The sequence below is a fragment of the Salmo salar genome, chromosome 16, assembly GCF_965601325.2.
Source record: "Salmo salar chromosome 16, fSalSal1, whole genome shotgun sequence".
In the NCBI taxonomy this organism is placed as follows: domain Eukaryota; kingdom Metazoa; phylum Chordata; class Actinopteri; order Salmoniformes; family Salmonidae; genus Salmo; species Salmo salar.
Genome location: NC_138306.1, coordinates 41,727,964 through 41,751,603, shown reverse-complemented (window position 1 = coordinate 41,751,603; position 23,640 = coordinate 41,727,964). Strand labels below are relative to the sequence as shown.

The 23,640-nt window shown below is 42.1% G+C and overlaps 1 protein-coding gene across 1 annotated transcript; it reads left to right on the top strand.

Moving 5' to 3' along the window:
• Positions 1 to 4,722: 4,722 nt before the first annotated feature.
• tax1bp3 (Tax1 (human T-cell leukemia virus type I) binding protein 3) lies at positions 4,723 to 9,604 on the top strand. Its single transcript, XM_014148687.3, has 4 exons — positions 4,723 to 5,026; positions 6,633 to 6,752; positions 7,098 to 7,175; positions 8,994 to 9,604. The coding sequence occupies exons 1-4, from the start codon at positions 4,988 to 4,990 to the stop codon at positions 9,126 to 9,128; spliced, it is 372 nt and encodes a 123-aa protein (XP_014004162.1). The 5' UTR covers positions 4,723 to 4,987; the 3' UTR covers positions 9,129 to 9,604.
• The last annotated feature ends 14,036 nt before the right edge of the window (positions 9,605 to 23,640 follow it).

Genomic DNA, 23,640 nt, shown 5'->3' with positions numbered 1-23,640 from the left:
TCAGAACTGGGGCTAGCAACAGTAGATGGGCCAGGGTGTACATGCACATTTCCAGATATCATCAACAGTAATACAATCAAGGCACGGCATAGTACGGGGAGAGATCTGCAGTGCTGAATTATGACATGTGAATGGGCATCAGATGGCAACAAGATCATATGGTACAGCAATATCATCAGGTAACATGAATACAAAGCCAACGAATGGTGGTTAGAAGAGGATGGGAGGCCAAAAGTCTGTATAGAGAGTCAGAGTTCCGAGTGTGGGAACAAACAGTCTGTCCTACGGTTGGGTAAAGAAAGTTTGCAGTCAACAAAGTATGCAGGAGTCATGAGGCAAATAGCAAAATAGCTAAATGCACAAGAAAAAATTAAATATACAACGACAAAGCCATTGTAAGATCAGAGTCACTCGCCCCAACAGTGCGTGAGTGCTTGAGGCGAGCGAAAGCTTGGGAGAGAGGGGTGAGTGTGGTGGATGTACCTGTACCAGACAGGGGGAGACAGGCCAGGGCAGACGGTGAACAGAGAGGGGTGAGTGTGGTGGGGGTACCTGTACCAGACAGGGGGAGACAGGCCAGGGCAGACGGTGAACAGAGAGGGGTGAGTGTGGTGGGGGTACCTGTACCAGACAGGGGGAGACAGGCCAGGGCAGACTGTGAACAGAAAGGGGTGAGTGTGGTGGAGGTACCTGTACCAGACAGGGGGAGACAGGCCAGGGCAGACGGTGAACTGATCACCAGGTGGAATCCAAGCAGCAGTGCAGCAGGCGAAAGGAGTAGGTGTCACACCCACTTGGGAGAAGCTTTTATTTCTGGAGGCAGATTTCTTGTAGAAAATGCCAGTGAATGGTCTTTGAACAGCAGGAGGTGGCTTCAGAGGACGCTTCAAAGACTCATGACACTTGTTGGACCCAAAGGCCTTTTACCTCACACCTTAGTGCTAATTGAATTTGTATCTGGTCTGTCCTTGCAAGCCTGGGAGCCTTAACTCAGCATTCAGTCTCCATAAAATAAAATATATAATCGTAATGTACTTTATTTTTCATTATTTCATTTTTCCTTTTCTATTTGGCTTACAAAATAGAATCAGACCAAACACTACTCACTCAGTTCCAGGTTGGAATGGTGTCCTCAGGTCTCTGCTGTTAGAGCACCCTCTGTATAGCTTGGGAAAAGAAAACCTTGGAAGTAGTAATCTCTCCGGTTAACTTTGGACAAAATTAGGTTGTAGGTTTGGAGTTCTGATCTGGAGCGAAGGCCATGCTGTGGAGGGTAGCATCCTGCATATGCACCTCCCGAAAAATCCAAGTTTATCTAACTACAAATCTATCCTTTTGTAAAAAAACATGTTGAAAAATGTGAGAGCTCACATTAAGCTGTCTCTCTCTCTCTCTGAGTGGGGCGTGTTAATAGGCAGTTACTTTATAGTATTTTTTTGTTGCATGTATTTACATTGTGTGTGCATGGTTCAGGTAATCTAAATCTGAACGCTCTTCCAGCATTTTGAAGTCTATTTAAAAATGATTTCCTTTGGATATTTTGTAAAAAATGTCCAGCTGCATAAGGACCAACCACTGACAACCAGTAGAGTAAATTCCAATGTCATTTTATTCAGTATCTTGGCAGTCACATAACTGTTTAAAACAATTGTATTACTATATTTCAGACGGTAGTGTTAGCCCAAGCTATCACCGGATGATGGATTAGGCTACCTGGATGCCTGCTTCTCTACAGCTTATGATGTGATGAAACGGTCCCCAACATACACTTAGTATACAACACATTAGGAACACCTTCCTAATATTGAGTTGCACCCCCTTTTGCCCTCAGAACAGCCTCAATTCGTTAGGGCATGGACTCTACAAGGTGTCAAAAGCGTTCCACAGGAATGCTGGCCTATGTTGACTCCAGTGCTTCCCACAGTGCTGTCAAGTTGGCCGGATGTCCTTTGGGTGGTGAACCATTCTTGATACACACTGTTGAGCATGAAAAACCCAGCAGCATTGCAGTTCTTGACACACTCAAACCAGTGCGCCTGGCACCTACTACCATAACCTGTTCAAAGGGACTTAAATATTTTGTCTTGCCCATTCACCCTATGAATGGCACACACAAAATCCACATCTCAAGGCTTAAAAATCCTTATTTAACCTGTCACCTCACCTTCATCTACACTAATTGAAGTGGATTTAACAGGTGACATCAATAAGGGATCATAGCAGCAGGTAGCCTAGTGGTTAGAGTGTTGGACTAGTAACCGAAAGGTTGCAAGATTGAATCCCAGAGCTGACAAGGTAAAAAAAAATCTGTTGTTCTGCCCCTGAACAAGGCAGTTAACCCACTGTTCCTAGGCCATCATTGAAAATAAGAATTTGTTCTTAACTGACTTGCCTAGGTAAATAATAGTGCAGTGATTGTGACTATCTGTATTGGTCCCTGCTTTACAGAACAATAGGCCCATTGTTTGAATGTCTGCCACTGACAAACAGTCAGACCTTTTCCATTAGCCCTACTCCTCCTGATGTACTTACTTGCACTGCTGCGTCTCAACATCATCAAGGTCTCCTTTTCTGATTTTCTCAGGTAATTTTACTTCCACCTGTGCAGGTTTTTCAGAGATCAGGAGAAAAGGCCAAGAGGCCATAGATTTTAGGCAGTTAACTTGAGATGCATCCCCAGTCAAACACAAAGTATCATGTCCCTAAAAAGTAGTGGGCATTCAGTAAAGCTCTTGACAGAATATTTTCTTTATTGGCAGGTACAGTAGTAGGCCTATCCTACAAACAAAGAGAAATACTGTAATGGCCTTAACCCTTTTCTGGGATACACCCAATGATTTATATAAACACTAGAGTCATAAGGGTACTGTTTTGAAGCCACCACGCATCCATCTTGGCACTCCCCCACTGTCGTAAATGTTTTGATTTTGGAAGGTATAGAAAAGCATTTATTAATGTCTACATTTGTTTTTTCCACGTTTATTATATTACAGATACCTTAATGCATAACATACACATTTAAAATTAAACCGGTAGCTTCAAAGACTCTCACTTGCCAATACATAGCATCAGCAATCCTGAGGTGCGTTCAGGTCACTTGAACGTTTGCTACGTTGCGGAACGGTTTGCACTGAATGTCACGTTTCCCCTAAACATTCTTGCACAGGCTTTGAGGTATGTTGTTCCCGTTTGGTGGGTGTGGCTTGAAGCAATGAGTTAAGTATTTAAAGGACAGTGGCCATGCTGACAGCATTACCCAACTCACAACCTCCCTGTTTTTCAACTGGTCTTTCAGTACAGCACGTCTTCTGTTCAATTTAACGTAACATAGAAACGTACTGTACACATCCCAGGGTTTACGCCTCGATCACACATACAGTGTTTGTGCGCAAAATGGTATGCAGCATCATCTGGATATTTGTGCAGCAAAAGTTAAACCTTCACCTTCTATTACCATTTCTGTCAAGCCGTCAACGCATACAATATGTTGTATATGTTCTATAAATCCAATGTATGTACCATACAAAACGCGTTGCAAATGCCTCTGCAATGCAATGCTGCAAGGAAAACACAGAGTTCCGTTGGAAAGGAATGTACTTCTGTACCAGAAGTGCAAAAGCACTGTCGGTGTGATGAAGGCATTATACAACATTGATAGCCACAACTGAGGTGTGTTCAGTTTGCTTGAACATTTGCTACATTGTGGAACGGTTTGTACTGAACAATATGTTTCCTCAAAACGTTCTTGAACAAACTTTGTGGTATGTTTGCTTCTGTTTGGTGGGTGTGGCTAGGTGTTGCTTGAATCAATGAGTGACGTATTTAAAGGGCAATTGGTGCTTTCAAGACAACTGGTGCTGCATTCAAAACAACTGGGAACTTTGAAAAAAAACAGCTCCGACTGGGAAAAATCGATTTTAACTCAAGCCTCTTTCTAGAGCTCCGACTTTCCGGCCTGAAGATCACTGACGTCATGATTTGACCTCATATTTTTCAGAGTTCCCAATTTTTTTAACATGGCATTAGAACTCAAAAAATGAGGTCAAATCATGACCTCAGTGATCTCCAGGTCGGAAAGTCAGAGCTCTAGAAAGATGCCAGAGTTTCCGACTTGGAATTCGGAGTTGGATGACATTTTTTCCCAGTCGAAGCTTGCTTTTTCCCCTGACTTGCCACTTATTTTAAACACACTGAATTCAGAACTCAGATTTCCCGAGTGCCGAGTTCCTACTTGTTTTGAACGCAGCAAGTGGCCAAACCATGCTGATGGCGTTGCCCACCCACAAACATTTTACAATTTATTGCACAACCCAACCCCGTATTTCAACTGGTCGTTCAGTACAGCACCATTTCCGTTCAATTGAACGTTACAGAACGTAAAAACCTACTGAACGCAGCCCTGGATACTACAGGGGTGTATTCACTAGGAACCAAACGGAACAAAACGAGGAGGGACCTACCTGCATTTGTCCAACAGAAACTCTTGTTTTCCTTGCAAAACGCAACTGTTTGGACTTTGAACTAATGATTACACACACACCAGGCGTGTATTCATTAGTCGGATTCAGTTGTTGCAGAACGTTTTGCAACTGAAACAGTTTACTCCAAACGGAAACGTTTTGAAACGAAAACGAGAGTTTCTATTGCACAAATGCATGTAGCCTACGCAAGTCCCTCTCTGTTTCGTTTGCTTCCGTTTGGTTCCTAGAGTAAACGGTTTCGGTTACGAAACGTTGTACAACGGAATCCGACTAATAAATACACCCCAGGATCCATGATGATGACTAACCACGGAAAGGCAGTATGACATCACCAACCCTGCCTTTACATGCCAGGAATCATTTGCTAGTTGTTGGTACTCACACAAAGGGAAGCTGCTTCGAATACTGTATAATTTCATCAAAGGAACAAAAACTACTATAGATCGTTCAGTTATTTGGAACCGCGGAGAAACACAAAACAATTGTATCCGAGTTACAGTGAAACAATGTCTTTCATCCCAGGACAACCAGTTACTGCTGTTGTGGTAAGTTTTGGAACAGGCTACTCTTCATTCAGTAGCTACGGCATCCATTGTTCAGGTCTAAAATCCTTCAATCAGTGCCTAGATGCGAACTATAAATAGGTAAAGTATTTATTCCAAAAAAATGTAGACTAGCATTACTGGTTACAAAAGTGAATTTAACATTGTGGTCATGCGTGCTTGCTTACTCTTGGCTATGTAACTGTTCGAACTTACCCTTGTCAAAATGGTTACATTGTAGCAGCAAAGTTCCTATGAAACATTGATTAGAACCTATCGAACAGCAAACTTCCAACAGTATGTACGTTTTACTCCTTTATGTTGTAACGTTAGCTGCTGTATCCAGCTGGATAACAGTTTAGGAGCACTTCATTTAATGGGTTATGAAGTTAGTTGTATTTCATTTTCACATGATGAGAAATCTTTTCCCCTAAAATACATGCATCTAGTTAGCTAATATTACACTGTGCGGCCTTGCCAACATGTTTTTTTCTTTAGGAGTAGCCTGTTATCTCTACATTATGGATAGCAGAAGCATTATTAGCCAACTTGTTTGCTATGCTGCATGCATGAAAGTGAATTGTTTCAGAGAAGGGTGTCACCTACCTACCTGAGACTGCTTGCATAACGTTAGCCTACTCTATTGACACAGCCATTGAAGTGACATGGTCAATACTCTGTAATTCATGAAAGGCCATGCCTCTCAACACACTGTTCATTCCTAACATCCAGCTAGAAATATGAGTCATGAAGTAATTGCCTAGTGACAATGGGTTGATATTTCCATTAATACGGAGATCCTGGTGGTCAGCCTGCATTATACAATTCCATGAGTGTTTCCATGTTCTCATCACCAAGAACTTCAGATCCACTGAATGATGGTTAACCATATTGACCACTGAGTGCAGTGTTAAGAAATTCTGACCACTGACACTCCTCTTATTCACCATCACACAGACTTGCTTTGTGCGGTAAAGAGCAGTGAGCTGGATGTGCCAGAATCCTCCATCTGTTTTATTGAGAGGGCAGCTGTCTGAGGACCATGAGGATAGCTAGACTGAGAAAACATAACACACGACAGGGAGATTATCTTTGTCCCTTCAGGGAACTAGTCTATTCATAACCCTAGTGTTCTGGACAATTCCACAGACAATTCCACATAATGATGCTGAGACTTAGATTTTTCATTTTAAAATGATTGGCAAACAAAAACCAATTCTCAATGACTACTTTTAACAATTTCCACTAACATTTAGAAAAACACATTTACTTGAACAGTGCAGATGCAACGTTTGGTAACAGAATCATGGTTTGTGCTGTCATTCTGTTACCAAACTTTGGTTACCAAACCATGGAGATGCCCTTCTGCATTCTTAAAGGAAGCTCAGTGCACAATGTGAGGGACTCTGCACTAAATTTTACATTCTATGTAAGTCATCACCTCATTCTAAATATTGTGGCTAGTTATGCTATTGGAACTATTGGTAGTCATTTACCACATTTTTATAACATGTTGCAATGGTGGAATGTGAACAGATACTTGGTGGTGGTTGAAGTTATGAGTTCTTTCCTCTCCCAGCTCCACTTTCAACTTTCATGTGCTTTACAGCAACGAATTGAAATCTGCAAACTTCGCCAGGGGGAACATTTGATCCTGGGTTTCAGCATTGGAGGGGGAATAGACCAAGACCCTGGTCAGAACCCCTTCTCTGAAGACAAGTCCGACAAGGTACGAGTAAAACACATGGAAATACTCTCCCTGTCAGTTCTTAGTGAGCTCTGCTCTGGCAAAACTCTAACATCAACAGTAAACTAAGGTATTAGAGAGGCAGGCCTGAACACATCAACTCTAGCCTCAGGTAGCTACTGTAGTAACACTGCAGACCCAGATAGCTGATAGCATACAAGAGCATGGATGGATTACTCAAACAGTGACATTTTATAGTTCGGATTTATCATCAAACCAGTCAAATGAATTGACGTTAGTTAATACATTTTATATGTAGATGCACAGATTTTGGACTTTCATATGTATTTCTCTCTTGCTGTATTGATGTTTTCTGCATGATCACAGGGCATCTATGTGACACGGGTGACACCAGGGGGACCAGCAGAAGTTGCGGGCTTGATGATGGGAGACAAAGTAATGCAGGTATGCAATTTTCTTACATTAATTGCTTCAGAAATGCATGTTTCAAACTTTTGACCCCAATAAACATTTTAATTTTACCTTATTGATACATTTCCACAAGGTGGCACCATTTACTAAATTTCACTTGGGATGATATACACTACAAAAGTATGTGGACACTTGCTCGTCGAACATCTCATTCCAAAATCATGGTCATTAATATGGAGTTGGTCCTCCCTTTGCTGCTATAACAGCCTCCACTCTTCTGGGAAGGCTTTCCACTAGATGTTGGAACATTGCTGCGGGAATATACTTCTATTCAGCCACGAGCATTAGTTAAGTCAGGTGTTGATGTTGGGTGATTATGCCTGGCTTGCAGTCTGCGTTCCAATTCATCCCAAAGGCGTTCGATGGGGTTGAGTTCAGGGCTCTGTGCAGGCCAGTCAAGTTCTTCCACACTGATATCGACAAACCATTTCGGTATTGGCATCGCTTTGTTCACGGGACCATTGTCACGCTGAAACAGGAAAGGGCCTTCCCCAAACTGTTGCCACAAAGTTGGAAGCACAGAATTAATCTAGAATGTCATTGTAGCATTAAGATTTCCCTTCTCCACACCATGAAAAACAGCCCCAGACCATTATTCCTCCTCCACCAAACTTTACAGTTGGCACTATGCATTGGGGCAGGTAGCGTTCTCCTGGCATCCGACAAATTTAGATTAGTCCGTCGGCCTGCCAGATGTTGAAGCGTGATTATCACTCCAGAGAACGCGTTTCCACTGCTGCAGAGTCCAATGGCAGCGAGCTTTACACCACTCTAGCCAACGCTTGGCATTGCACATGATCTTAGGCTTGTGTGTGTGGCTACTTGGCCACGGAAACCTATTTCATGAAGCTCCTAAACGGAAAGCTTAAAGATCATGTAGGTTTTCTGAGTGTGAGATGTTATTGGTCCCAGATTTCAGTCTGTTTCAAGAGGAGATTCAGTTTGATACTCTGTAGTTAGTGTTGCAACCGAGGACAGACTATTTTTAACGGGCTACAGCACTAGGGGGTCATGTTCTGTGAGTTTGTGTGGCCTACCACTTCGCGGCTGAGCCATTGTTACTCCTAGACATTTTCACTTCACAATAACAGCACTTACAGTTGACCAGGGCAGCTTTAGCAGGGCAGAAATTTGACAAACTGACTTATTGGAAAGGTGGCATCCTATGACGGTGCCACGTTGAAAGTTACTGAGCTCTCCAGTAAGGCCATTCTACTGCCAATGTTTGTCTATGGAGATGTGCTCGATTTTATACACTTGTCAGCAACGGATATGGCTGAAATAGCCAAATCCACTAATTTGAAGGGGTGTCCACCTACTTTTCTATATATGTGTGTGTGTGTATGTGTATGTATGTATGTATGTATGTATGTATGTATGTATGTATGTATGTATGTATGTATGTATATATAGTGTATATGCCAATTAGCAGACGCTCTTATCCAAAGCAACTTTAGTCATGCGTGCATACATTTCATGTATGGGTGGCCCTGGGATTTGAATCCACAATCATGGCGTTACAAGCGCCATGTTCTACCAAAGCGAGTCTGCATGATGGTGAATAAGAGGAGTGTCAGTGGTCAGAATTTCTTAAAAACACTGCACTCAGTGGTCAGTATTGGTAACCATCATTCAGTGTATCTGAAGTTCTTGGTGATGAGAACATGGAAACACTCATGAAACTATTCACTGAATACCAATATTCCACTTACATCGCAACAAGAATATATAATACTGTAATGACAAACTGTTGAAGGAAGACTTAACATTGTTGATATCTGTCTCCACCAGGTAAATGGATGGGATATGACCATGGTGACACACGACCAGGCACGCAAACGGCTGACGAAAAAGAATGAAGACATTGTGCGGCTACTGGTGACCAGGAAATCGCTGGAGCAGGCTGTCAGACATTCTATGATGTAATGACTCCAACGCTAGTCCTTTAGTTCAGACAGTTTGCTATCGGACGTGAGACAATGCCAGTGACCGAGAGCATAGTATTTCAAATCTTTTCTCACATACTGTAAGTTTGGGCTGAATTCCACATCTATTCTGTCAATTCAGGAGTTGGAGTGAAATTGAAAAGTGTAATTTATTTTCATGAAGGATTCCTGAGATGAAAAGGAATTGATTATGGCTGTACTCGCATATTCCCAAACACACTCCATTTATACCATGTCTCTACAATTCATCAGTATGGTTCTAGTTATTGGGATCATTAATGCCTTTAACTAGCTGACTTGTGTATTACTTTTTCAGTTATTAGTACATTTCATTTCATGGCCTCATGATTTGATTTACTCTACATTTTATATCTATGTTTTCGAGTCAATGTGATTATCAAGCCAAAAGAAAACAATTCAAAGGAACTATAGACTAACAAATGTAACTGTCATGTGGTGTAACATCCATATATTTTGCATGAGCAGTTTTGTAGTGGGGATAGAGGTTGTTATGCAACATATACATACAAAGCACATATGGTAATTTCCAGCATTAATCTGCAACACTAATTTCTATGTCTTCCATAGAGGTGTCCTCTTTATATGACTTATGTTTTTGAGTTTAATATATGGCTTTAATAACAATTTAGCACTTAAGTGCGTAACACTGCCATGTCGTCTGGAAAATTAATGAATATTCATCATCAGGCTTGGATGATATATTTTGGAATCTTTATTTTGGTATCATCCATGTTGTGCATCTACCAAAGTAACAGGCACAGCTGAACTGCATACTTTTTATATTTCATTTTACAATATTGTACTTCATGTCTACCAAATACTGTAATATTCATTTGAGGATTTTAGTTTTGTATGTCGTGCAGGAAAACAGTTACTTCTCAACCATCTGGATGTAGTTAATCTGGTGTTGCATCCATGACTTGAAATCAAGGCTAGGGCATAGTCAACCTTTTATAAGTGCCTTCTTTCTCACTTTCATATAGAGAAAGTGGCATGTTGGATTGTTCATTAGGTCACTTGCTGGTTGATCTTAGACAGCTAGTTGCACACTGTAATAGTTTGGACCAAGGTTGAAGGATCTAATGAATTGAGAGAGATGTTTCATACACAACAGCCTTAAATGAAACTCTAGTGATTGTACCACTAAATTGTGATGGTGTGAAATAGTGTTTTTTGTATTCAAGCCCTTTTCCATTCCTATTGTTCAATGATATGTAAACTTTATCACTGCATCAGCCGTACAATAAACAGCAATGCCTCACTGATTTAATCCAATCTTCTCAGTACCTATTAAAATGGATCAAAGATAAAGTAATGTTGTAATGCATATTCCAATGGTACCTAATATACATACACCCTAGTATGTCCTACTAATTTAGTATTTGATATGGCTTTGTTTTTGTTATTTTTTTGTAATTTTTTTTTAGATTAGAATTACATATAAACTAGGTGGTTTGTGCCCTGAATGCTGATTGGCTGACCGCCGTGGTATATCAGACCATATTCCAAAGGCATGACAAAACATGTATTTTTACTGCTCTAATTACGTTGGTAGCCAGTTTATAATAGCAATAAGGCACCTTGGGGGTTTGTGGTATATCGGCAATATACCACGGCTAAGGGCTGTGTCCAGGCACTCCGCGTTGCGCATAAGAACAGCCCTTAGCCATGGTTTATTGGCCTTATACCACACCCCCTCGGCCCTTATTGCTTAAATATCAATGGCAGAGTGACACAACTAACTCCACACCCAACCTTTAAAAGAATAAACACTTCAAAAGACTGACCAACATTTTGGTAAATGTAGCCTTGTATGAACATTTTCTATGAGGTTGATTTCTATCTACATGTCAACTGTTAAACTATTTTATTTGTTCTCCATAAGTACTCAGAGTATATGAGGAAAACCTTTGAATTTACCATTTTTACATATGATTGTATACTTTACACTTCAAATGTTCTTTAACATAAATCAAAATCAACTGAAAGAATGCATCCTTTTTTGGTATTATATGTTTGTCAGGCACTTTGCAAAATTGACTTGTCACCGAGCGGGGATATTCTCTGACAGACCAGGGAATATGTGGTTCTGTGACATGAGCAGGGATAATATTTTCTCTGTGTGCAGTGTATGTTGGAAGAAGTAGCCTATGCCAAGACAAGCTAATTTTATGAAAAAATTAATGATGAAAAGCAGCTGTTCTTCACAGATCCACAGCTGCTAATTAAATGGTGTTTGTTAGCATTAGAAAGATGGGGGGGAGGTGTGAATTTTAGATTTGAGAAGCTGTTAGAGCATCCTGGTGTGTGCATAGATTCATGGTGTGTGTGGGCAGTTGCACAGCTTACCACCACCCTGTTACTGACTATTGTATGAAGCATATTAATCAATAGAAATACAGATGTGGGTATATATGTGATACAGTATTTCCATAGGTTGACTTTTATTGTTGACATATTGATAGATTAGATCTTGCATCATACTGTATTTGGTCCAATTGTCTTGATCTTTATCACCACCATTGGCTTTAGATATCTTCATGTTACCAACTTCAAAGTAATCAGATGACATTTCAAAGCAGTGAATCTATTACCTGACCTTTCCTTGTGTACTCAGGCGTTTTATATGAGCAGTTTCTCCACTTTCATCTCTTAATATTGCCACTTGTCTAAAAACAAACACTCCTCTTTTAACTGCAGGTGTGGAGACAACACCTGATGCACCACCCAGAGAGCAACCTGGTCCATCCTCTCCCCAATCTCTTCCCTTTAAGAATAGCAGCACATTCCTGAATCAATTTATCACATCAGCTTTTATCCAATTCAGCATCTTTTTATTCATGGCTGTCATTATCAAAGAAATACATGGCACAGTTTTTAATAACTTACTAATAATATTGCTAATGTTCCCAGAATCAGGGGAAGGGGAGCTGATCGATTCAGTGTGAGGCTTAGCTAAAATCCCCCTGAGAAATAATTGATGAAGTGTGTGTGTATCTGTGTGTGCTTTCTCAGTATGAGAGAGTGAGTCTGTTGACATGAAGACATCAGGAAGAGTTTTGTTTGTCTCATAGGGACTTAGCTACATACATTATTTTGGTTCCATTCCACTTGCCTAAACACTACCCAGGGAGATATGAGCTATGACGTGGGGCTACAGTGAATTTGGTTGAGCACACATTTTCCACAACGAAATCACACCAGTAATCCATTAGAATTGTTTGTGTTCTCACCAATACGATCCAATCGTGCCATATTGTCCACAACATTATCACATTGCTTGTTGCTAGGTAACTGGATTTATAATGAGAGAACCCCCTCCATCTCAATAAATAACAATACTACAGTACTGTATACAGTACTACTCATCCTAATAATATGTAGAGTAGTTGTTGTTCATGTTGAGGTAATCAGTTCATTGAATTAGAAACTCAAACCAAAACGATGCCAAACAATAACCTCCAAATATTACTATTACTATACACTTCAGTGTTTTGATGCCCAAATCCTAGCAAAATGCATAGTGCATAGTATTCAAAAGGTATTGTTGGATATTATTAATCCTAATCAGACAGGTTTTGAACATGGACAATGCATTGGAGATAATATAAGACAAGTACTGTAAACAATAGAACACTATGAAAAATATGGGAAACCAGGCCAGGTATTCATAGCTGAGTTTTGATAAAGTACAACTGGAATTTATATATACATGTCTGGATTATTACAATTTTGGAGAATCTCTTATACAATGGGTTAAAGTTATGTATATTAACCCCAGGTGTAAAATAATAAATAATGGCTACTTCTCAGAAAGTATGAAAATTGTCAAGAGGAGTAAAACAAGGTTGTCCACTATCGGCATATCTTTTTATTGTGGCCATCGAAATGTTAGCTATTAAAATCAAATCCAGCAATGATATCAAGGGGCTACAAATCCAGGGCTTAAACACAAAGGTGTCATTGTACGCTGACAATTTATGTTCTCTTTTAAATCCACAATTTGGATCCCTGCACAGCCTCAGAGGATCTAGATACTTTTTCTAACCCCTCTGGATTAAAACCGAGTTATGATATCCATATTAGGCCTTGGATTAAAAAAAAATTATTAACTTATATTACCATGTAGTTTACCAATAAAATGATCCGACTGTGAAGTGGACATACTCGGTATTACTATCCCTAAATAAATAAATAATCTCACTACAATACATTTAAATAGAAAGTTAGGCAATATAGATTAGATCTCGCTACCATGGAAAGGACAACACCTATCTATTTGTGGAAAAATCACCCTGATTAATTCTTTAGTCATATCCCAGTTGACAATTTTTTTTATGGCCCTGCCTACACCTAACAACTTATTAAAAATACAGTTAATTCGGAAAGTATTCAGACCCCTTGACTTTTTCCACAATTTGTTACGTTACAGGCTTATTCTAAAATGGATTTAAAAAATAACAAATACTCATCTATCTACACACAATACCTCATAATGACAAAATAAAAAGTATTTTTTGCAAGTGTGTGGGTGTATGTATGTATGTATGTATGTATGTATGTATGTATGTATGTATGTATGTATGTATGTATGTATGTATGTACACTGCTCATTAAAATAAAGGGAACACTAAAATAACACATCCTAGATCTGAATGAATGAAATAATCTTATTAAATACTTTTTTCTTTACAAAGTTGAATGTGCTGACAACAAAATCACACAAAAATAATCATTGGAAATCCAATTTATCAACCCATGGAGGTCTGGATTTGGAGTCACACTCAAAATTAAAGTGGAAAACCACACTACAGGCTGATCCAACTTTGATGTAATGTCCTTAAAACAAGTCAAAATGAGGCTCAGTAGTGTGTGTGGCCTCCACGTGCCTGTATGACCTCCCTACAACACCTGGGCATGCTCCTGATGAGGTGGTGGATGGTCTCCTGAGGGATCTCCTCCCAGACCTGGACTAAAGCATCCGCCAACTCCTGGGCAGTCTGTGGTGCAACGTGGCGTTGGTGGATGGAGCGAGACATGATGTCCCAGATGTGCTCAATCGGATTCAGGTCTGGGGAACGGGCGGGCCAGTCCATAGCATCAATGCCTTCCTCTTGCAGGAACTGCTGACACACTCCAGCCACATGAGGTCTAGCATTGTCTTGCATTAGGAGGAACCCAGGGCCAACCGCACCAGCATATGGTCTCACAAGGGGTCTGAGGATCTCATCTCGGTACCTAATGGCAGTCAGGCTACCTCTGGCGCATGGAGGGCTGTGCGGCCCCCCAAAGAAATGCCACCCCACACCATGACTGACCCACCGCCAAACCGGTCATGCTGCAGGATGTTGCAGGCAGCAGAATGTTCTCCACGGCGTCTCCAGACTCTGTCACGTCTGTCACATGTGCTCAGTGTGAACCTGCTTTCATCTGTGAAGAGCACAGGGCGCCAGTGGCAAATTTGCCAATCTTGGTGTTCTCTGGCAAATGCCAAACATCCTGCACGGTGTTGGGCTGTAAGCACAACCCCCACCTGTGGACGTCGGGCCCTCATACCACCCTCATGGAGTCTGTTTCTGACCGTTTGAGCAGACACATGCACATTTGTGGCCTGCTGGAGGTCATTTTGCAGGGCTCTGGCAGTGCTCCTCCTGCTCCTCCTTGCACAAAGGTGGAGGTAGCGGTCCTGCTGCTGGGTTGTTGCCCTCCTATGGCCTCCTCCACGTCTCCTGATGTACTGGCCTGTCTCCTGGTAGCGCCTCCATGCTCTGGACACTACGCTGACAGACACAGCAAACCTTCTTGCCACAGCTCGCATTGATGTGCCATCCTGGATGAGCTGCACTACCTGAGCCACTTGTGTGGGTTGTAGACTCTGTCTCATGCTACCACTAGAGTGAAAGCACCGCCAGCATTCAAAAGTGACCAAAACATCAGCCAGGAAGCATAGGAACTGAGAAGTGGTCTGTGGTCCCCACCTGCAGAACCACTCCTTTATTGGGGGTGTCTTGCTAATTGCCTATAATTTCCACCTGTTGTCTATTCCATTTGCACAACAGCATGTGAAATGTATTGTCAATCAGTGTTGCTTCCTAAGTGGACAGTTTGATTTCACAGAAGTGTGATTGACTTGGAGTTACATTGTGTTGTTTAAGTGTTCCCTTTATTTTTTTGAGCAGTGTATATAAAAACGTATTTACATAAGTATGCAGACTCTTTGCTATGAGACTAAATTGAGCTCAGGTGTATCTTGTTTCCATTGATCATCCTTGATGTTTCTACCACTTGATTAGAGTCCACCTGTGGTAAATTCGATTGATTGGACATGATTTGGAAAGGCACACACCTGTCTATATAAGGTCCCACAGTTGACAGTGCATGTCAGAGCAAAAACCAAGCCATGAGGTTGAAGGAATTGTCCATAGAGCTCAGAGAACGGATTGTGTCGAGGCACAGATCTGGGGAAGGACACCAAAACATCTCTGCAGCATTGAAGGTCCCCAGGAGCACAGTGGCCTCCATAATTCTTAAATGGAAGAAGTTTGGTACCACCAAGACTCTTCATAGAGCTTGCCGCTTGGCCAAACTGAGCAATCAGGGGAGAAGGGCCTTGGTCAGGCAGGTGACCAAGAACCCGATGGTCACTCTGACAGAGTTCCTCTGTGGAGATGGGAGAACCATGTCTGATGCACACCAATCAGGCCTTTGTGGTAGAGTGGCCAGATGGCAGCCACTCCTCAGCGGCAGGGACTGGGAGACTAGTCAGGATCAAGGGAAAGATGAACAGAGCAAAGTACAGAGAGATCCTTGATGAAAACCTGCTCCAGAGCACTCAGGACCTCAGAATGTAGCGAAGGTTCACCTTCCAACAGGACAATGACCCCAAGCACAAATAGCTGTGCAGCGACGCTCCCCATCCAATCTGACAAGAGTGTGAGAGGATCTGCAGAGAAGAATGGGAGAAACTCCCCAAATACAGGTGTGCCAAGCTTGTAGCATCATACCCAAGAAGACTCGAGGTTGTAATCACTGCCAAAGGTGCTTCAACAAAGTACTGAGTAAAGGGTCTGAATACGTATGGAAATGTACTATTTCCCCAAAAATGTTTTACTTTTTTTTTTACATTTCTAAAAAAACTTTATGCTTTGTCATTATTGGGCATTGTGTGTGTATTGATGATGATAAAAAATTTTTTTAAATACATTTTAGAATAAGGCTGTAGCATAACAACGTGGAAAATAATCAAGGGGTCTGAACACATTCCGAATGTACTGTATACGAGCAAAAAATATTTTACACTTTATTTGGAACAGTAAACCAGACAAAATTAAACGGGCCTATTTATATAATTAATATGAATTTGGAGGGCATACATGATTAAATATTAAAGCATTGGACCTCTAACTAAAGGCTTCAGTCATACAGAAACTATACTTAAATCCGAACTGGTTGTCTAGCAGATTAGTAAGAATGGCTCACCCATGTTCAAGAATGGCCTTTTTCTTTTCATTCAGATTACAGCCTCTCACTTTCGGTTATTTGAAATTGAAATCTCCATAATATTGCTATTTTTAAAACAAGCCATAGAAAGCTGGTTGCAATGTCAATTTAATCCACCAGAAAAGACTAAACAAATATTACAACAAATATTACAGTTAAACAAAAACTTATTTTTGGAAAAAATGTTTAAAACAGTATAATCTTTGTAAATGATATCATAAATAGGGCTGGTGGAGTTATGTCAAACATGCAGCAAACATGCAGGAAACCTCTGCTCTATCCAAAATTACAATCAACTGATTGCAGCATTCCCGCGAAAAATGGATGAGGCATGTGGAAAGGGGAGAAGGTAAGGAACTTGTCTGTCTGTCACGTCCTGACCAGTAAAGGGGTTATTTGTTATTGTAGTTTGGTCAGGGCATGGCAGGGGGTGTTTGTTTTGTGTGTTTCAGGGTTTTTGATTTATGTTCTATATTTTCTATTTCTATGTTTATTCTAGTTTTCTATTTCTATGTTGTGTTTTTCAATGACCTCCAAATAGAGGCAGCTGGTTGTCGCTGTCTCTAATTGGAGGCCATATTTAAGTGTGTTCGTTTTTCACTTGTGTTTGTGGGTGGTTGTTTCCAGTATAGTCTGTGCACCTTATTGGACTGTTTTCGTCGTTTGTTTTGTTTAAGTGTTTTTCCTTTAATAAATATGAAGATGAGCACTTTACCCGCTGCATTTTGGTCCACTCCTTACGACGACCGTTACAGAACCACCCACCAAAGAAGGACCAAGCAGCGGAGGAAGGAGCAGAAGGAGAGCTACTTGGAGTCAGGGACATGCAAGGAGATCCTCAATGGAAAGGGACCCTGGAGCCAGGCTGGGGAGTACCAGCGCCCGAAGGAGGAGCTGGAGGAAGCTAAGAGGGAACGACGGAGGTATGAGGAATTATATCCTCCATTTCAGGAGGAGAGGAGGCAGCCCCAAAACATTTTTTGGGGGGGGCACATGGGTAGTTTGGCTGGGCCAGGGGTGAGCCCTGAGCCAACTCCCCATGCTTACCGTGGGGAGCGTTTGGCGTGGAGAGCACCGTGCTATGAGGAAGTTTGCACGGTCTCGCCTATCCGCACGCACAGTCCGGTGCGGTCGATACCATCCCCCCGCAAGTGCCGTGCTAGAGTGGGCATCCAGCCAGGGAGAAGTGCACTGGCGCAGCACATCTGGCCACCAGTGCGTCTCCTAGGCACAGGCTACCCTGCGCCTGCTCTACGCACGGCAGCCATCATTCCTCAGCACAGCCCAGTTCGCCCTGTGCCAGCACTCCGCTCGTGCAGGGCTACAGTGACAACTCAGCCAGGACGGGTTGTGCAAGCTGTGCGCTCCAGACCTCCAGTGCGTCTTCAAGACCCAGTGTATCCTGTTCCTGCTCCTCGCACTAGCCCTATGGTGCGTGTTACTGTTCTGGCGCCTCCAAAGCCAGCCCCATGCATCAGGCCTCTAGTGCGCCTGCCCAGTCCAGTACGTCCTGTTCCTGCTCCTCACACTAGCCCTGAGGTGCGGGTTACTAGTCTGGCGCCTCCTAATCCAGCCCCAAGCATCAGGCCTTCAGTGCGCAGTCCCAGTCTAGAGCTTCCGGCGACAGTTCCCCATACAGAGCTTCCGGCGACAGTTCCCCATCCAGAGCTTCCGGCGACAGTTCCCCGTCCAGAGCTTCCGGCGACAGTTCCCCGTCCAGTGCTTCTGGCGATGTCCTACAGTCCGGAGCCTGCAGAGACGGCCCACAGTCTGGAGCCTGCAGAGACGGTCCACAGTCCGGAGCCTGCAGAGACGGCCCACAGTCCGGAGCCTGCAGAGACGGCCCACAGTCCGGAGCCTGCAGAGACGGCCCACAGTCCGGAGCCTGCAGAGACGGCCCACAGTCCGGAGCCTGCAGAGACGCTCCTCAGCCCGAGATCTCCAGCGACGTTCCTCAGCCCGAGGTCTCCAGCGACACACTTCAGCCCAGAGCCTTCAGCAGTGGTCTACAGCCCTGAGCCTTCAGCGGGGGTGGGCAGGTTAGAATGGGGACTAAGGCCGGAGCCAGAGCCACCTCCGTAGTTGGAGGATTGGGTGGGGGGGTGTAGCATGGGAGCCGTCGTTGACGGTGGCCACCCTCCCTTCCCTCCCTTTAAGTTTGGGGTTCATTTTTGTGGAGTTTTTGTTTTGAGGTGCTTTCGGGGTCTGCACCTTTGGGGGGGGGGGGGGGGGGGGTACTGTCACGTCCTGACCAGTAAAGGGGTTATTTGTTATTGTGAGGGCGTGGCGGGGGTGTTTGTTTTGTGTGTTTCGGAGGTTTTGATTTATGTTCTATATTTTCTATTTCTATGTTTATTCTAGTTTTCTATTTCTATGTTGTGTTTTTCAATGACCTCCAATTAGAGGCAGCTGGTTGTCGTTGTCTCTAATTGGAGGCCATATTTAAGTGTGTTCGTTTTTCACTTGTGTTTGTGGGTGGTTGTTTCCAGTATAGTCTGTGCACCTTATTGGACTGTTTTCGTCGTTTGTTTTAAGTGTTTTTCCTTTAATAAATGTGAAGATGAGCACTTTACCCGCTGCATTTTGGTCCACTCCTTACGACGACCATTACACTGTTGACCCTGCAATAAAGACTAAAATTGGCTAAAGAAAACTTGGATAAATAAAAAACTATACTTGTTTCATTTCAGGACAAAAACAATTACAGTTGCGCCATACAAGTTGCAAAATAGTTGGGAGGAGATTTTCAATGTACTGATTCCATGGCACATGGTTTATGAACTGATACACAAAACAACGTCGGATTCAAAACTTTATTTTTCAATAACAGTTCAACCAATATAATGTTATGTACAGTGCGTTCGGAAAGTATTCAGACCCTTTGACTTTTTCCAAATTTTGTTACATTACAGCCGTATTCTAAAATTGATGAAATTGTTTTCCTCCTCATCAATCTACACACAATACCTCATAATGACAATACAAAAACAGCTAAAACCCTATCTATTAAAAATAAAAAATGGAAATACTACCTTTACATAAGTATTCAGACCTTTTACTCAGTACTTTGTTGAAGCACCTTTGGCAGCGATTACAGCCTTGAGTGTTCTTGGGTATGCCGCTACAAGCTTGGCACAGTTTCCGTGCCAGTTTTTCCCATTCTTCTCTGCAGATCCTCTCAAGCTCTGTCAGGTTGGATGGGGAGCATTGCTACGTAGCTATTTTCAGGTCTCTCCAGAGTTGTTCGATAGAGTTCAAGTCCGGGTTCTGGCTGGGCCACTCAAGGACATTGAGACTTGTCCTGAAGCCACTCCTGTGTTGTATTGGCTGCATGCTTAGGGTCATTGTCCTTTTGAATGGTGAACCTTCGCCCCAGTCTGAGGTCCTGGGCTCTCTGGAGCAAGTTTTCATTAAGGATCTCTCTGTAATTTGCTTCGTTCATCTTTCCCTTGATCCTGACTAGAGGTCGACCAATTATGATTTTTCAACGCCGATACCGATACCGATTATTGGAGGACCAAAAAAGCCGATACCGATTAATCAGCAGATTTTTAGTTGTTTTATTTATTTGTAATAATGACAATTACAACAATACTGAATGAACACTTATTTTAACTTAATATAATACATCAATAAAATCAATTTAGCCTCAAATAAATAATGAAACATGTTCAATTTGGTTTAAATAATGCAAAAACAAAGTGTTGGAGAAGAAAGTAAAAGTGCAATATGTGCCATGTAAGAAAGCTAACGTTTAAGTGCCTTGCTCAGAACATGGGAACATATGAAAGCTGGTGGTTCCTTTTAACATGAGTCTTCAATATTCCCAGGTAAGAAGTTTTAGGTTGTAGTTATTATAGGAATTATAAGACTATTTCTCTCTATACGATTTGTATTTCATATACCTTTGACTATTCGATGTTCTTATGGGCACTTTAGTATTGCCAGTGTAACAGTATAACTTCCGTCCCTCTCCTTGCTCCTACCTGGGCTCGAACCAGGAACACATCGACAACAGCCACCCTCGAAGCAGCGTTACCCATGTAGAGCAAGGGGAACAACTACTCCAAGTCTCAGAGCGAGTGACGTTTGAAACGCTATTAGCGCGCACCCGCTAACTAGCTAGCCATTTCACATCGGTTACACCAGCCTAATCTTGGGAGTTGACAGCCTTGCGAAGAGCTGCTGGAAAAACGCACGAAAGTGCTGTTTGAATGAATGCTTACGAGCCTGCTGGTGCCTACCACCGCTCAGTCAGACTGCTCTATCAAATCATAGACTTAATTATAATATAATAAACACACAGAAATACGAGCCTTAGGTCATTAATATGGTCAAATCCGGAAACTATCATCTCGAAAACAAAACGTTTTTTTCTTTCAGTGAAATACGGAACCGGTCCGTATTTTATCTAACGGGTGGCATCCCTAAGTCTAAATATTCCTGTTACATTGCACAACCTTCAATGTTATGTCATAATTACGTAAAATTCTGGCAAATTAGTTTGTAACGAGCCAGGCAATGAACGCAAGAGCAGTGACACAATTTCATGTTAGCAGGCAATATTAACTAAATATGCAGGTTTAAAAATATATACTTGTGTATTGATTTTAAAGAAAGGCATTGATGTTTATGGTTAGGTACATTGGTGCAACGACAGTGCTTTTTTCGCAAATGCGCTTGTTAAATCATCACACGTTTGTCAAAGTAGGCTGTGATTCGATGAGAAATTAACAGGCACCGCATCGATTACATGCAACGCAGGACACGTAATATCATCAACCATGTGTAGTTAACTAGTGATTATGTTAAGATTGATAGTTTTTTATAAGATAAGTTTAATGCTAGCTAGCAACTTACCTTGGCTTCTTGCTGCCCTCGCGTAACAGGTGGTCAGCCTGCCATGCAGGCTCCTCGTGGAGTGCAATGTAAGGCAGGTGGTTAGAGCGTTGGACTAGGAACCAGAAAGTGGCAAAAACGAATCCCCGAATCCCCCCTGAACAAGACAGTTAACTCCTGTTCCTAGGCCATCACTGAAAATAAGAATGTGTTCTTAATCTGACTTGCCTAGTTAAATAAAGGTGTAATTATTTTTTTTAAATTACAAATTAAAAATAAAAAAATATCTCAAATCGGTGGCCAGAAATACCGATTACCGATCGTTATGAAAACTTGAAATCGGCCCTAATTAATCGGCCATTCCAATTAATTGGTAGACTTCTAATCCTGACTAGTATCCCAGTTCCTGCTGCTGAAAAACATCCCCACAGCATGATGCTGCAACCATCATGCTTCACCGTAGGGATGGTGCCATGTTTCCTCCAGACGTGACACTTGGCTTTTAGGCCAAAGAGTCCAATCTGGGTTACATCAGAACAGAGAATCTTGTTTCTCATGGTCTGAGAGTCTTTAGGTGACTTTGGCAAACTCCAAACGGAGTGTTGCAGAGATGGTTCTCTAGAGCTCTGTCAGAGTGACCATCGGGTTCTTGGTCTCCTCCCTGACCAATGCCATTCTCCCCGATTGCTCGGTTTGGCCGGGCGGCCAGCTCTAGGAACAGTTTTGGTCGTTCCAAACTTCTTCCATTTAGGAATGATGGGAGCCACTGTGTTCTTGGATGCTGCAGAAATGTTTTGTACCCTTCCCCAGATCTGTGCATTGACACAATATTGTCTCAGAGCTCTATGGACAATTCCTTCTACCTCATGACTTGGTTTTTCTCAGACATGCACTGTCAACTGTGGGACCTTTATATAGACAGGTGTGTGCCTTTCCAGATCATGTCCAATCAATTGAATTTACCACAGGTGGACTCCAATCAAGTTGTAGAAACATCTTGAGGATGATAGGGCGGTGCACAATTGGCCCAGCGTCGTCTGGGTTTGGCCGGGGTAGGCCATCGTTGTAAATAAGAATTTATTCTTAACTGACTTTTCTAGTAAATAAAAAATGTAATAAAATCATCAGTGGAAACAGGATGCATTGGTTATTGTGTGTAGATTGATGAGAAAAAATATTTAATCAATTTTAGAATAAGGTTGTAATGTAACAAAATGAGGAAAAAATAAAGTGGTCTGAATACTTTCTGAAGGCACTGTATATGGGGGATACAACCATCCCAGCTCTGCAGATTTTGCCTCGAAGAGACAGAATCATTAGATCACTTGTTTTTGTGCTGCCCATATGTTGCTTGTTTTTGGTTGCAGGTTCAGGAATGGCTGAACATTTTAAACATTTACTTGGAGCTAACTCCGCAAATAACACTGCTGGGTGATTTGAAAATTCATAGTCAATCGATCAATATTATAATAATATTCATTTTAATCTTTAATTTACAATCTGTAGAAACAATCAGAATAGAAAGAATCAGAACTTTTGTGAAACATCAGTGGAAAAATATATGGCAGCTAGAAATCAAAACAGGATGGTCTTCAGAGATAGATGGGAGGGGTTGAGGGTAGCTGAAGGCTGGGACTAAAAACAAACAAAAGATAACGAATTTTACATCTCATTCAAAATCACGGATATTAATATGGAGTTGGTTCCCCTTTGCCACTATAACAGCCGCCACTCTTCTGAGAAGGCTTTTCACAAGATATTGGAACATTGCTGCGGAGACTTGCCCTCACCTTGCCACGAGCAATAGTGAGGTTGGGCACTGATATTGAGCGATTAGGCCTGGCTCGCAGTCGGCATTCCAATTCATCCCAATGGTGTTCAATGTGGTTGAGGTCAGGGCTCTGTGCAGGCCAGTCAATTTCTTCTACACCGATCTCGACAAACCATTTCTGTATGGACCTTGCTTTGTTCACAGGGGTATTGTCATGCGTAAACAGGAAAGGGCCTTCCCCAAACTGTTGCCAAAAAGTTGGAAGCACAGAATTGTCTAGAATGCCATTGTATGCTGTAGTGTTAAGATTTCCCTTTACTGGAACTAAGGGCCTAGCCCAAACCATTAAAAACAGCCCCAG

Excerpts from the sequence above, each read along its gene's own strand:
- tax1bp3 (XM_014148687.3), top strand. The coding sequence starts at position 4,988 with ATGTCTTTCATCCCAGGACAACCAGTTACTGCTGTTGTG. Across the intron at positions 5,027-6,632 it reads AACCAGTTACTGCTGTTGTG|CAACGAATTGAAATCTGCAA; the intron begins GTAAGTTTTGGA and ends TGTGCTTTACAG. Across the intron at positions 6,753-7,097 it reads CTGAAGACAAGTCCGACAAG|GGCATCTATGTGACACGGGT; the intron begins GTACGAGTAAAA and ends GCATGATCACAG.